At 50.1% G+C, this 14,068-nt stretch overlaps 1 protein-coding gene across 1 annotated transcript in view; it reads left to right on the forward strand.

Moving 5' to 3' along the window:
• The window catches only part of MDN1 (midasin AAA ATPase 1), a 2,002,810-nt gene that overhangs the window by 1,659,227 nt on the left and 329,515 nt on the right, over positions 1–14,068 (forward strand). The window contains exon 85 of the mRNA XM_085611158.1: positions 13,158–13,299. Coding sequence (XP_085467284.1) covers positions 13,158–13,299 — 142 coding nt within the window. The remainder of the gene's footprint in view (positions 1–13,157; positions 13,300–14,068) is intronic.

Genomic DNA, 14,068 nt, shown 5'->3' on the forward strand with positions numbered 1-14,068 from the left:
TTTTGTAATTAAATCACCAATGTCATCCTATGGGAGGAAATTCTCTTAGCAGGTAAGTGGGTTTATTGTTACTTTTTCTAGCTCAGTGTTGGATCCTGGATCCAGCACTAGTGTACCACCTGTAAGCAGTTGAGAGAATGCGTTTTGGTTATACTGGCGATTTTTAACGAATATTTTTAAGTTTGCAAAATCGACACTTGGAAACTTTGTCAGCAAAAACTAGGCAATGTTATCCTATGGAAGGAAATTCAAGTTGCAGGTAAAGTATGATCTGATAAACTACTAGCTGCAGATTCCTTCAAGTAGAATTATCCCCAGGCGTGAAACTGGATCCGGAAACTTTTGCCACAGCATCCCTGCGTGCCGGGGCGACATCACGCGACTCCGCCCAGGCGTCGTCCGCGTACGTGATGTCAGCAAGGTCACAAAAGACCCACCCCGGCGCTCCTATGTCACTTTTTTCCTTTTCCGCATGCAACGCGGATCCGTTCCTTGCTTCTGGCCTGTTTCCATCCCCCCTTTCTTCCATTCTTTTTTGGTGGGACCAGTGTGCGAATGCCTTCGGGCTTTAAAACTTGCACGTTTTGTGGGCATCTTATGTCGGTGACGGACCCTCCCCTCATTTGCATGTGGTGTTTGGGGAGGATCACGGCACCTCGGATTGTGCTGCGTGCCAAAAGTTGAAGTCGCGGCGGGAGCGCTGCATGAAACTTCTCTCGGCGCGTCTCTCCAGGTCGACGTCCTCTCCTCGGTCTGCTTCAGCGGACAGCTTCAGGTCCAGCCGTGGTTGTCGTCTTCGCCTTTCTCCGATGTCACATGAGCGTTGCTCCTTGGTGGGTAAGTGTCGCAGTTCGTCCATGGGGGCTGGTTCTCGGCCTACCGGGGCGTGGACTCTCCGCGGGTGATGCGGCCCCGCGTATCGTCCTATCCACCGTTTCCTGGTGTTGGGGCATTGAGAGTCCAGATGGAGACTTATGTGGCGGCTTTGCAGGCCTCGCTGGTGTCTCCTCCTCCTTCCCCTCCTGGGGCGTCGGCGGATCCCTTGCCTCGCGCAGGGCCCTCCGCAGCACCGCCGGTGGCTCCGACCCTGGCGCCGACTGGGTCGGATCCAGGCTTGGAGGATGTGGTGCTGTTGGGGTGCGGCTCCTCTGGGGCACCTCCTTTAGGCCACGGCGTCTCTGCCTCACCGCAATCCCCTGCGGGGATCCCTGTGGTGTCGCGGGAGGTCTCCGGGGCTCGGGTCACATCCCGAGCCCCTCGCGGTCCCTTGGCAGGGTGGTCCTGTCTAAGGCCGAGGTGACGCCGCTACGGCGCCGGCAGCAGCTGGACCGTGCGGAACCACAGGGGTCAGTGGCCCCTCCTCGTCCTGCTCCAGGTCAAGGGCAGACCTCTCGCCCTTCTCCGGGCCCCCCTCGTAGCGCCTCACAGGCAGCTGCCTCGGAGGGCGAGTCGGAGGTTGTATCATCCCTGGTGCCGCCACAGGTGTTGCCGGGCGACCTTCGCCTCCTTCTGGGCCGTGCAGGGCTTCGGACCCCTCGCCCCTCCCCGGGCCCATCCCGTTCCTCCACGCAGTTGGTTGCCGCGGCGGGGGTCATCCCGGCGCCGCTCCGAGGTCAGTGCGGCTCCAGCTCTACTCCGGTCCTCGCTCCGGTGCAGGGTGACTTGGAGGTCCCTTGCCCGTCGACGCCGGATGGTGCCGGTGTCCTGCCTCAGGCAGCGGACTCCACGGCTCCGCAGAGGGGTCGTACGGCAGATTCATCTTCGGGTGCTCCTTCTCCGGAGGCAGGCTGGGTTTTGGTGTCGTCCTCCCCGGAGACTGGTCGCCGTGTGGTGTCTTTTTCACCGACGTCGAAGGGTGGCTCCCCGCCCTTTCTGCAGCAGGGGTGTCCGTCGGAGGAGCATCAGGTCCCTCATTCTTCGGCACCTCCTGACTTCCAGGTCTGGCACTTGCCTGCCCCGCTTGGCCTCGGGGACAGCCGTCGCCCACAGAGTAGTTGCTTTCTCCACCGCGGGGCCCTACGGATGCGGGTGCGCCCTTCACTCTTGCGGTGTCCACGGCTGTGGGCATCCTTCGCATGGGCGACCCGGTGGCTCACTTTCCGGTGGACCATCTGTTGGAGGTCCTCCACCAGGGCTCTGGTGGGAGGGAAATCTTGCTTCCCTTTGAATGTTTGCTCCTTTCTGCCTTGACAGGGGCTTGGAGGTGTCCTGCCTCCGGGGACCCAGTGCCCCCGCATCTTCTGCACGCCGCACCTTCCGACGCCGCGTGACCCGGCGTGCCTGTCCGTTCACCCCGCAGCCGCCAGTCCCCTTCTGTGGACTGCATTTTCCTCCCTACCGCCCCTTTTGGCTCCGCCGTCCAGGGAGGCCTGCTGGCTGGACACTTGGGGACGGAACATTTTCGGGGGGTTGCTTCTATCCTTGTCCTCCCTCCCCCCCTCCCTTCCATTGTTGTCCTCTGGTTTGAGGGTCCTCTGGCCATATCTTGCCCCTGTCCTTGTGGGTGGTTGCCCTCTAGGTTGGGGTGGCTTGGTGGTTGTTTTCCTAGTTAGTCTTGGGATTGGTCCCCTTCCTTGCTCAGGATCAGGGGGGTGGGCTTTCTCTGTGTGCCATGACTTATGCCTGTTCTTCTCTTCGGGGCACAGGGATGGGAGGTTGTCTATGTGCTGGCAGGGTGGTTGCGCAGGTTTCTGCTTGATCTTCTTTCTTCTTTCCCTGCCTTTGGGGTCTGCGGTGTTAGCACTACCCTGGTGGTGGTGTTAGTCACCGTTTCTTTCCAACTTTTCTGCTCTTCGCACACTGTTACCATGCTCCCACAGTTTTTTTATCTGGTGATTCCGCGTTGTGGTGCGGAAAAGTTTTCCGAAGAAAACTGACGTGGGCGCGCCGGGGCGGGTCTTATGTGACCTCGCTGACGTCATGTACGCGGACGACGTCTGGGCAGAGTCGCGTGATGTCGCCCCGCCCTCGGCACGCAGGGATGCTGTGGCAAAAGTTTCCGGATCCAGTCTCACTCCTGGTGATAATTCTACGTGAAGGAATCTGCGGCTAAAATAGTCTCTACCTGATACATCGTTACCCAAGGTAAGTAACTCGTATTTCTCGTTACTTTTGTAATCCAGTGCTGGGACATCCATCTAAAACAGGTAAGTAATTACGTTTTCACAGTTGGGACGATTTTTAAAGAATATTTGTAGTTTGCAAAAATCGACACTTAGAAGAAATTTCACAGAAAAACAGTCAATGGTTTCCTATGGGAGAAAATTGAATTAGCGGTAAGTATGCTTGTAATTACTTTTCAGGCTCAGTACTGGGCACCCAGATCCAGCACTGGGATCTCTCCTAATAGCAGGTGAGTATTTTCGATTTCGTTACTCGGTTGATTTTAGGTGAATATTTTAAAGTTTAGAAACTCCACACTTAGAAGTATTTCCAAGTGAAACCAGCCAATGTTACCTTATGGAAGAAAAGTGAATTATCGGCTTTTGGGTAAGTACTCGACTGGAAGAGTTAAGGTGCTGGGCATAGACTTAGGGGTCTCCCAGGGTCAGGTAAGTACAGTTGTTACACCCTCAGTGCCACAGGGGCAGCTGGGTGCAGAGTGAGGTGGGCCCAATGTTATGCTATGGTAGGCAGGGGGCCCGTGGTTGGTGGCTAGCGGGCCACGTGGCTGTGGGAGCTGGGCTCCTGGTCACTTGCTCAGGGCAAATGGGGAAGTAGGTTAGAGTAGAAGTTACACTGCCAGGGCCACTTGGGCAGCTGGGTGCAGGGTGCTTTTGAGCCGTCGGGTGCTCAGTGGATTGCAGTGGAGAAGCTCAAGAACGAACAAAGGCTGCAAGCTCGGGGACGAAGATTCTTCAGGTGCGACCACCACTTCGAGAGGTAAGTTGGGTAGTTGGAGGGTAGGTAGGTACCCAGAAGTTGGGCACAGGGGGCCGTAGGGCGCCGGGTGCAGTGGTGCCTTTTGGTGTTGGGAAATCTTACCCTCTGTTGATCGCGGTTGGGGGGGTCCCTGGTTCTGAGGCTGCAGGCGTCAAGGCGGGTCCTTGGGTGCCGGATTCGGGGTCACAGTCGCCGTGGGGACATCCTCGTAGTCTTTGTCCACTCCAGCACAGGCCAGGCTTGGCGGGTGCAGAGTGTGCATGGTTCGCGGTTCCTGGCTGATGCCAGGGGTCAGTTACTTGCTTTGAGCAGTGCCACTGCTTGTGGGAGTCCCAGATGCTCAGAGTCACAAGGAAGCCAGGTCCTCCGGGGTTTGTGAGGTTGCTGGCCACAGGTGATGCCGGGATTGAGCAGGAGCAGGTGCGAGGATCAACAGGCCGGTAGGGCTGGGGCCAAAGCAGTTGGTGTCTTCCTCTTTTTAGCAGCTGCACGGCAGGTCTTCTTTCTTCTTGATCTTCTTTGCTGTTTCGGAATCTGGATTTAAGGAAGGAAGGTTCAGGGTGCCCCTAAATACTAAATGTAGGGGCGTTACAGGTAGGTAAAGGGCAGGGACCAGTGGGTCCCTGCCCTGGGGTGGGTACACCCCTATCCTGCCACTCTCCTGTGGGAGGGGGGCAGTGGCCTAGTCCTGATTGGGCAGGGCTCCCCATCTTCAAGATGGCGAGAGCCTGGAGATGTGCTTCATCTCGCCTCCCTCAACTGAGGGGTGGGGTTGGCAGAGGCTGGCACACCCCCTGTCCTTCCTTAGGGTTTCCGGCCAGTCTTCCCACCAGAGTGGGGGTTTAGAACCGGTAGGGGCCAGTTGCTGAGTACAGCAAGTTGCTTGGAGAAGCTCACAAAGGCGGCATGCCTTTGAAGCTTCCCCTGCCCATCCTGGGGGAGGAGACCTCGCACCTCGCCCAGGATGTGCATTTTTGCAGGCCCAGGAGAGCGGATGGCTCTCTATACCCAGGGGTCCAGCAACATGTCTACTGTGTAGCAGCCTAGGCAGCCCCTCAGACCAGACATGGATTGTAGGTTAAGGAGGCATCTCTAAGATGCCCTCTGTCGTGCATTGTACATTACATCCTGCACTGGCATCAGTGCGGGTTTAATGTGCTGAGAAATTTGATACCAAGCTTCTCAGTCTTCAGTGTAGCCATCATGGTGCTGTGGAATTTGTGTTTGACGATCTCCCAGCACCATATACTCTTAAATGGCAGCACTGCACTTACAGTGCCCAGGAATGGACCTGGGTCCTGTAGGGGCACTGGGCTCATGCACCCACACCACTTACACAGGGCACAGGGGTTGCTGATGTATGCCAGGGCAGTGTATGTTGTGGGCATGGCACACAGGGATGGGTGTCATGTCGACTCTCTGTTTTGTCCTATTCCCAGACACTCAGCCTGCAAGGGCAGTGTGTTTGTGTCAGGGTACAGGGCCTCTAAGGGTGGCACAATAAGTGCCGCAGCCCTTAGAGGCCTTCCCTGGTCGCAAGGCCCTGGGTACCTAGTGTTCCATTTACCAGGGGCTGACATGTGGCCAGGGTTTGCGAATTGGGGTTTTAGGTTTCAGCACAGTTTTTAGGGAAGGAACATAGGTCCTGGCACCTGATTGGCAGGAGCCCAGGGCACACTCAGTCAAAGTACATTCAGCAAAAAATGGGGGCATACCATGCAAGGAAGATGGCACTTTCTCACGCCGTGTACTACCTACACAAACTGATTTGCACACATTCTGTGCTTATTCCAACACTGACGCATCCGATTGGGGACTGGCAGATAAACCATCAGATACACTTCCTAGCAGAATACCTCCCCAGGAGTAGACAATGACTTTGCAGACCTGCTCAACAGGATTCTTCAGCAAGTCCACAAGTGAAAACTCCACCCACAAGTCATACTCCCATTGTTGGGGTGTCCCATAGATAGAAATTGTTGTCACTCGTGAAAACTCAAATTGCCACAACTTCGCCTCCTATTTCCCACACCCATTTCATGGCCAATGCTCTATTGATGAACTAGTCAGGGATTTTGCCTGCTTTTTCTCCTCTCGTATGTAGTCTGAAAGCTTTGGCAAATATCCTTCACTCATATGCTGGTGGATCCTGCTTGGGCCAGGCATCACTGTTTCTTATCATTCATAGAACTGTCTTGTTACTCCCCATAGAAAGTACCCAACAGGCTGGACCTTCTCACACACAACCAAGGCAGAGGCAGAGTCCCAGACCCCAGGCAGCTCATCCTAGCAATCCGGCTGCAGAAGTCCCAGAATTGGTTACCTCAATTTACCTCTGGAATGCATGGACACCCTTAAGGTTTGTCCACTATTGCATCCCAAAGCACCCTAGACTCCATTAATCATACAGTCATGAATATTATATACATCCTTATTCATTTACAAAAATCAGGGCTAGTCTACACTTATGTACACCTGTGCATATATTTTTATCTGTTAGAGACATCAAGCAGCAGATTCCTTACCTTTGAACTTCTAGGCGACAGGCTGGATCTGGAACATTTTTGATAGCAGTACCCCTGCACGATGATAAGTGGCATCGGTCAACTCCTCGTGACATCGTAGGCGTCTGATTCATAGTTGTGATGTCAGTGTCGTCTATATAGGCACCACCTCGTGCGCTGATATCAGTTATTTTCTTTCCGCCCCTGCCAGCGCAGATCCCTCGAAGAGACCTACCCCCTGTCACTTTTTGACAGACTTTTTTTTTACTTTTTGTCGAATCCTTTTGGTGTGTAGAATGTCCAGCAAGAAGACCTCGAGCTTCAAACAGTGCAGCACCCGTCATAGCACCAATTTGGTCGCGGACCCCCATATGGTGTGTCTTTGCTGGCTGAAGCGCAACCAAGACCTGAAGTCTTGCTCCGACTGCTGTTCCATGTCGCCGAAGGCTTTAAGAAAGCGGTTCCTAAAGCTAATTGCGGCCCGGCGTACGGCGCCATGGAGGTTGCCTTATTGATCTCACTCCCCGTCTCGGTCTAGAGCAGCGTTTCCCAAACTGCGGTCCGCGGACCCCCAGGGGTCCGTGACACATTCCCAGGGGGTCCGCAGGAGGCAGTTTTAAAAGCACTGCAAAGTTCCTTGTTTAATTATCAGTTTTCGAGCAACAATAAAAGTGTCAAAATAAAGCCAGTGATTAATGCACCTGCTGGAGAGAGGAGTTTTGTCCAGTGGCAGCTTTGCGTTATCTATTGTAGCACAGAAGATTAATATGCCTACTGCAAAGAACGTGTACGATGCATTTAAAAAAACAGTATTTTAATGTGCGTAGGTGAGTGTGTTAATGCTTTTGTCACAGAGATTCTTTTGTTACTGTGCAGATCATAAGTGACTACCGAAATCTAGCACAGTGACCTATAAACTGTGATTAAAGAGCTGATTGCAAACTGCATGGTACTAGTTAGTAACGTATGGTTTTTCCCAGTCTTTCATTATCCTGATGCTGCTAAAAGGTTTATTTGGGCGGAAATACATTTTTATTGTTAAAGTCAATGCTAACCACTGGGTGATGTTCTGAATCCCAAGTTTGTGCTTCTGCAGACCAAGCACTCTTTTAAAATGCCTACCAGTATGAATGACATGTGAATCCTATACCTTGTAGTACCCTTTGCCTTATGTAACATTTTCTATACACTGATTTACACGTATGATTCATTGTCTCGATTTGTCTGTGATGTAAAGTGCTCTGACATCCCACAATGGTATGAGAGATGCTATAAAACAAATGAAATGCATGTGACGGAGAGGCTATGGAGAGATGAGAGGCACTGCTGAAGGGTGATAATAAGGGAATCATTGAAGAACCCCAACAAAGATTGTCGTATCCTAGTGCATAGTAAGGTCTTCATTTACTATTCGTTAAAAGCTAATACAATTTAATATATAATGATAAATGTGTTTTTGAATGCACCACTGTTTCCTAAATTTCTTTGGGGGAGAGCCTCCCAAAGCCCCTTTTGTAGTGGTCAGGCTCACTCACTGCACTTGGTGTGCACCGTATGGCGACTGCTTTGAAAACATTTGCCAGGGCTGCTTTGGGTTCCCAGTCTGGCCCTGGCAGGAGCAGGAGTCTCGTACTGCGAAATAAAACCAACCAATTTAAAGTTAGTCACGGAGTTGCAGCACTAACCTTCCCATTAAATTGTTTTGTTTTTTGCAAATTCTTTGAATTTTTTATACTAAGGGGGATATTTACCACAGAAGTGGCGTAGCTTGTCGTTAGCCTCGTTGGCTTAACGATAGGCTCCGCCACTTCAGAAACGCAAGGCTGCACCATATTTACAAGAATGCGGTGCAGCCCTTCGTTTCCCCCAGTGCTGGCACTACACTCAGCAATGTGGCGCCAACACAGACACCCTTGCACCATAGTGCAAGGGTGTGTGCATGCAGGGGAAGATTATTTTTGTACAGGAAGGTCCTCCTTCCTGCACATAAACAATCTTGAAATGCCGTTTTGTCACTTCTACTTTTTCCATATGTGCTGTACGAGGCAAAAACGAGGAGAAATAAAGGAGACCTGGTTTTCCCTGGTCTTAATTTTGGCGCTGCCTCCTATTTATGCTGTCGTCATAAATAGGGGGTAGTGTCAAAATCACTGGGTGCGGTGAACCGCCCACTGCAACACCCACTGCCAAACCCTTTCACGCTAAGCATTGCGTGCCAGGGGGGCTTATTTAAAAGGCAGCATTAAGCCATGTTATGTGGCTTAACGCTGCCTTGTAAATAAGGCAAAGCCTCTATCACCACGGTAACGTCGCAAAAAGTGTGCACATGTGTGTTTATTTTTTGGGGAATTACCATTTTAATGTTTGAAATTTAAATCATACAAATTGATTGGGGGTCCCCGGCTTCCAGTGGTGACTCAATGGGGGTCCTCAGGAGTAAAAAGTTTGGGAACCACTGGTCTAGAGGATGGTCCGAGCACTGCTCCGGGGGGGGTCGAAGTCTTTATTCCTCTCTGTCTAAGTAATCGCGGTCAGGTAAGAATCACCACAAGAAGTCGAAGCGTTCTTCAACTTCTGCCTGTATGTCGCGTGATGAAACGGAGGGGTCTCAGCGTTCGAGGCCACACTCCGCGGAGTGGATGGCTGGTTTGGCTCTGTGTTCCCCTCCCTTTCCTGGGGCCGAGAGCAACCTTCACCTACCTAAAGGATTAATATGATGCTATGTGTCATATGTTTGGGAGGCTAACCCTGCCTGCGCACCTGCGGGTTCAGCAGAAGAAGATCCAATGGGCTCTGAGCTACTGGCTCTGGCACTACGGCGGCCTCCTGGATCCCTTCCTGGATCCGGACCGGTGCCGGCAGCAGCTCGCTGACCTTCACCAGCGCCGAGTCCAATTTAGAGACCCTCGGTGGATCCTCCCACATGATCATTTCAGATGACACAGAGCCAGCTGTGTGTCCACCGAGACCAGAGCCATACGGCTCCATGCCATATACTCGCCCCTGTTGTGAAGGGCTAGGAATGGATGATGAAAATTTGGAGAGGCAGCAGGATCCCTTAGAAATCCTACAACCAAAACAAGAACTGGACTGGTATGAGGACCTGGGTGATGCCAGTGGCCTGGACACCGCTACAGATTCTGGCATGCTGTCTCCTCCTAACCAGTCTATGAAGGAGGTGGGCTTCTTTTGCAATGGTGGTACGTAGTGCTGCGGAGGTCTTTGACCTGCAGCTTCCTACGGTGGCAGTCAAGACTGTTTTGACGGAGGTCTTGCAGCCTGATTTCTCTACCTCGGAACCCTTGCTGCCTTTCAACGAGGCCTTGACCGATGTTCTACTGGGCACCTTGTCCAAACCTAGAACAGGGGCCCCTGTAAATAGAACTATTGCCCGCCGCCACCGACCTTCACCGGACTGCCCAGCTTTTCTCTCCAACCATCCCACCCCAAAGAGCTTGGTGGTCCAAGCCTCCACTTCTCATGTCTCGTTCCCTTCCACACCCTCAGACAGGGAATCTAAAAGGCTGGACATTGTTGGTAAGAAGATCTTTTCTTCCACCAGCCTCACGTTGCGGTCAGTAAACACTGCATGCATCTTGGGCTGTTAATCCCATTCGTTATGGGAAATGGTTGTGCACGTGCTGGCCAGAGTCTTGAGGAGGACCGGGCTCTACTCTCCCAGGCTATGCTCTCATATCCTTCGGGATCTTGTTCGTGCTATATAAAACTTTATAAATAAATAAATTACAGACGGGAGGGATGCAGCGAAGTTTGCCATCGGATGTGGCTTAGACACGAGATACTCGCTAGGCTGAGCGATTTCCTCAACGATGGCCGTTAGTGTATGATCGGCTAATGGAGGATCACCTTGCCTTACTCCACAAGGAAGTCAAAACTCTCTTGGCCAAGGGAACTATAGAGAGGGTTCCCAGGCCAGAAATAAGCTGCGTTTGCTATTCCCGCTATTATCTTGCTCCAAAGGAGGACAGAGGCCTTCGTCCTATCCTCAACCTCAAAGCCATCAACAACGTCCTCAAAAAATGAGAAGTTCAAGATGCTCACCCTTGCTCAGGTCCTGTCTGCCTTTGGACCCGGGACACTGAATGGTAGCGTTGGACTTGCAGTATGCCTATTTCCATAGTCCTGTCTTGCTGGCCCATCGCCACTACCTGCGGCTTATGGTGTGCCAAGAGCACTTTCAGTTTACCGTGCTCCCCTTCGGCCTCACCAGTGCCCCTCGGGTGTTCACAAAGGTGATGGCAGTGGTCACAGCCCATCTGTGGAGATCGGAGATCCAGTCTTCCCCTAGTCGATAACTGGTTGTTGAAAGTGGGCTCCTCCCAAGCAGTCTTCTCCCACCTCCACCTCCAGAGAGGGCTCCAATATGCCACCTGGTCTTGCTCCCGATTGGAGCTTATAGTCTAGTCCCTATGCATCCCAGGTTTCCAGTTCCATCAGTGACATCGCAGCAAGTGAAGGCCATGTTGTGCATTTTCAGGACTTGACAAGTTCTCTCTGGTGTGCCTTCAGGTCCCAAGGTTTCACAGTGGCCTCCAGTTGGACATCCGCCAGATGGGTCTTCCTTATGCGCTGTGCCCATTGAACCCAATTCGGGATTGTGGTCCGCACCGACTCTGGTGCCTGCTTCGGTTCCGGCATCACCCACTATTAGCATCAGCGCTGCTGCCAATTCCGGAAGAGGATTTGCAGCTCATTGTGCTTTCCGACCCCGAGAAGAATCTCGACCAAGGCCTTGTCCTACTCTTACTGGAGCACAGCCGACTGGCAACCCTTCTTATTCAGATACCCCACTCTTACCACATGGCGGTAAGAATGGGGCACCTCAAAGACTTATTTATATATTTAATAAAAGTCCAATCTAATGAGAGAGTCAGATTTGTATTAAATATATAGGAAATGTAGCTTTTACAAAGTTGCTGTTACCCTACCTGAAACTGCTGGAGGCTAATTTGCATTAGCTCTCCTGCAACTACCCAGCCTGTCCTTGGCCAGAATAACGTGTGAATGAGGAGTGAACATGATCCCAAAGCAGACAATGACCTGGCAGAAAGAGCATTTGGGGTGGGCCAGGAGACCTTAATTAACTTCTGCCCTGTCACAAGCAAATGTTAGGTGACACTTGGAAAGCCCCAGCTTTTGACCCCCATAGTCAGGCTAGCACGAAACAAAGTAGTACAAACGCTACCCCCAGAGCCAGTTTTGAGTGACCGCAAAGGAAGTGACTACTCCTTACCACTTCCACATCTCTGGGTTGGCAGAGAACCTGTAAACAAGGGGAGAAGTATTTAACTATATTGGATTTTGAGACTGAGGGCACTGTGGGATATTTTGCTGTACAGGAGCTACTGTAAAGAATTGTAGGGTTGCCCCAGGGAACTTTTACCTTATTGTTTCGGGAGTGTCTAGGAGTCATACCCCAGCGACCTTCTCCCAACCCCCTACCTACAATTGGTGCAGTTCATAAATGTTGCTCTACAAAGTATCATCCTCAGATCACTTTCTTGACCTGCGGAAGAACAGAAGTGGACTGGACCCATTGTCTATGACCTGAGAGGAGTCCTGAAGGACTGGACATGCTCCCTCTTGTACCATGACAAAAAAGTGCCCTCCAAGTGTCAGTTAGCTGATCTCATGTGTGGCTAAAGGGAAACAAAATGCTGCAAAAGGCCTATGCCTCAAAAATGCCCAGCTGACCATTGCCAATTGGACCTGGATTGAACATTGTTGTTGGCCTCTGCTTGTGGTTTTTTGGCACCAGAAATAAGTTTGTATACCTTGAAAAAGTGTTCTTCCAGAGTTTCGGGGGAGGTGGGGGGAGGCTTTGGATCCAAGGCATTGGATTGAATTTCAGCTTAGCAGGTTCAAAGCTCTAAGCACCTCTGAAGGAACAACTAAGTCCCATTCTGCATTGGGAAAATTTACAGCGAGAAATCTACAAAGCTCCAGAGCGCCAACTGGACAAACTTACTTCAATTATCTAACCTTCAGTTTCATGGTGGCGGCTACACTTTCACTGGTGTCTCACTCGGGGACGATTTGTTCTAAAAAAAAAATTGACAAGTTCCTTTGTGTGTTGAGACTTAAAAAAAATATTTTTCTACTTTCAGACTATTAAACTTTTTGACTTTCAGTCTTTAACTAGGACAGATCCACTAGTTTTAAATTTGTGTGACATCTATCAGCTTGTGGTCTTATCCTTTGTGGAAACAGCCTTTACAACGAGGTTTTTAATATGTTGTGCATTTACCACACATTTTTTCTACACATGTTTTTACCACGTATATACCTTTATAACGCATGCCTTTACCACACATTTAAGATAAGTCGAGGGGGTGACCCCCCACAAATACATTGTAAAGATATATATAAACAATGCGTGGTAATGGCATGCGTTGTGAAAGCATAGGTGTTCCGAAAAAAATGCAGGGTCAAAAAATGTGTTGTAAAGACATGCAAAGTATTTCCCTGCATTGTCTTGTTATACAACCTATCCTTTGAGGTCTAAACTTGTCCACCTCAAGTAATCCACTTTTCTAATGATTATAAGTATTTTAGGAGATCGGTGAGGGTGGTGTATTGCAGCTGTAAATTGTAGATGAAAGTTGCACTGGCAAGGTATGTGGCATTAGACGTCTAGTTGTAATCGTGAACAATGTATTAAACAGACATGTAACATGGTGCAATTTGATTAACATTTGCGTACATTTGTCAAAAGTTTCCTTTAAAAGGCTTTCGCTTTAACTTTTCAAGGTGGAGGACAGTCATCGTCAAGGCGAAGAAGAGGAGAAAGAAAAAGCAGATGAACAGCCAGACATAAAAGCAGAGGATAATGCCATTGAAATGTCAGAGGACTTTGATGGAAAGTTGCATGATGGGGATCTTAAAAAAACAGGTACATTTCTCATTCAAAAGATAAGATTTTCAAAAATATATTTCTTCAGAAGATTTAATTTGTACATTCTGCTTATTCACCAATAAGGCCAGTACAAAGTGCTTTTGAGGAGAACTTGCATGGAGAAGGTGACAGTGCATGTCACGGAGGCTAGCAGATCATAATCTTGGTTTCAAATCACATTTGGGGACTGGTGGAAAAGTCTTTTCCATTGCTCCTGTTGGAGCTGCTCTGGAATGCTAACAGAATGAAATGGCTGAGTGTTTTGTCTTGCCTAAAGTCAGTCTGACCGTCATAATGTTCTTGTCTATGGAAAATTAGAGGAAGATCCAATGAATAGAGCCTTCTATATTTGGTATTACTAATTTGTGCTATAGTTTTGTACATATATGTAATTGCAATTACAATGCAAGTTCACATTTTAATAGTATTCAATGTAACGTATTCATTTTAAAATATTGATGCATATGCATTGTATAATTTTATTTGAATGTAATTCTCCTAGGCAGTTGGAGACTACAATTTTTCATAAGGGCCAGATGTTTATTAGTACACCTTCACTGCCCACCTCCCCTCTCCTAAATATTCAGCAGACGACTGTTGTATTTGGTTTTGGAATCGCCACAGGTGCAGTCTCTAAAGCCACTGCATCTGTTAGTGATTTTTTGTGAGAAAGTGCCCTCTTTCTGCATGGTTGCCCCCACTTTTTGCTGAATTGTAGATGTGCTTTGGCTGAGTGTGCCCTGGGCTCCTCCTAATCAGGTACCCA

This window comes from Triturus cristatus, chromosome 6, assembly GCF_964204655.1.
Source record: "Triturus cristatus chromosome 6, aTriCri1.1, whole genome shotgun sequence".
In the NCBI taxonomy this organism is placed as follows: Eukaryota; Metazoa; Chordata; class Amphibia; order Caudata; family Salamandridae; genus Triturus; species Triturus cristatus.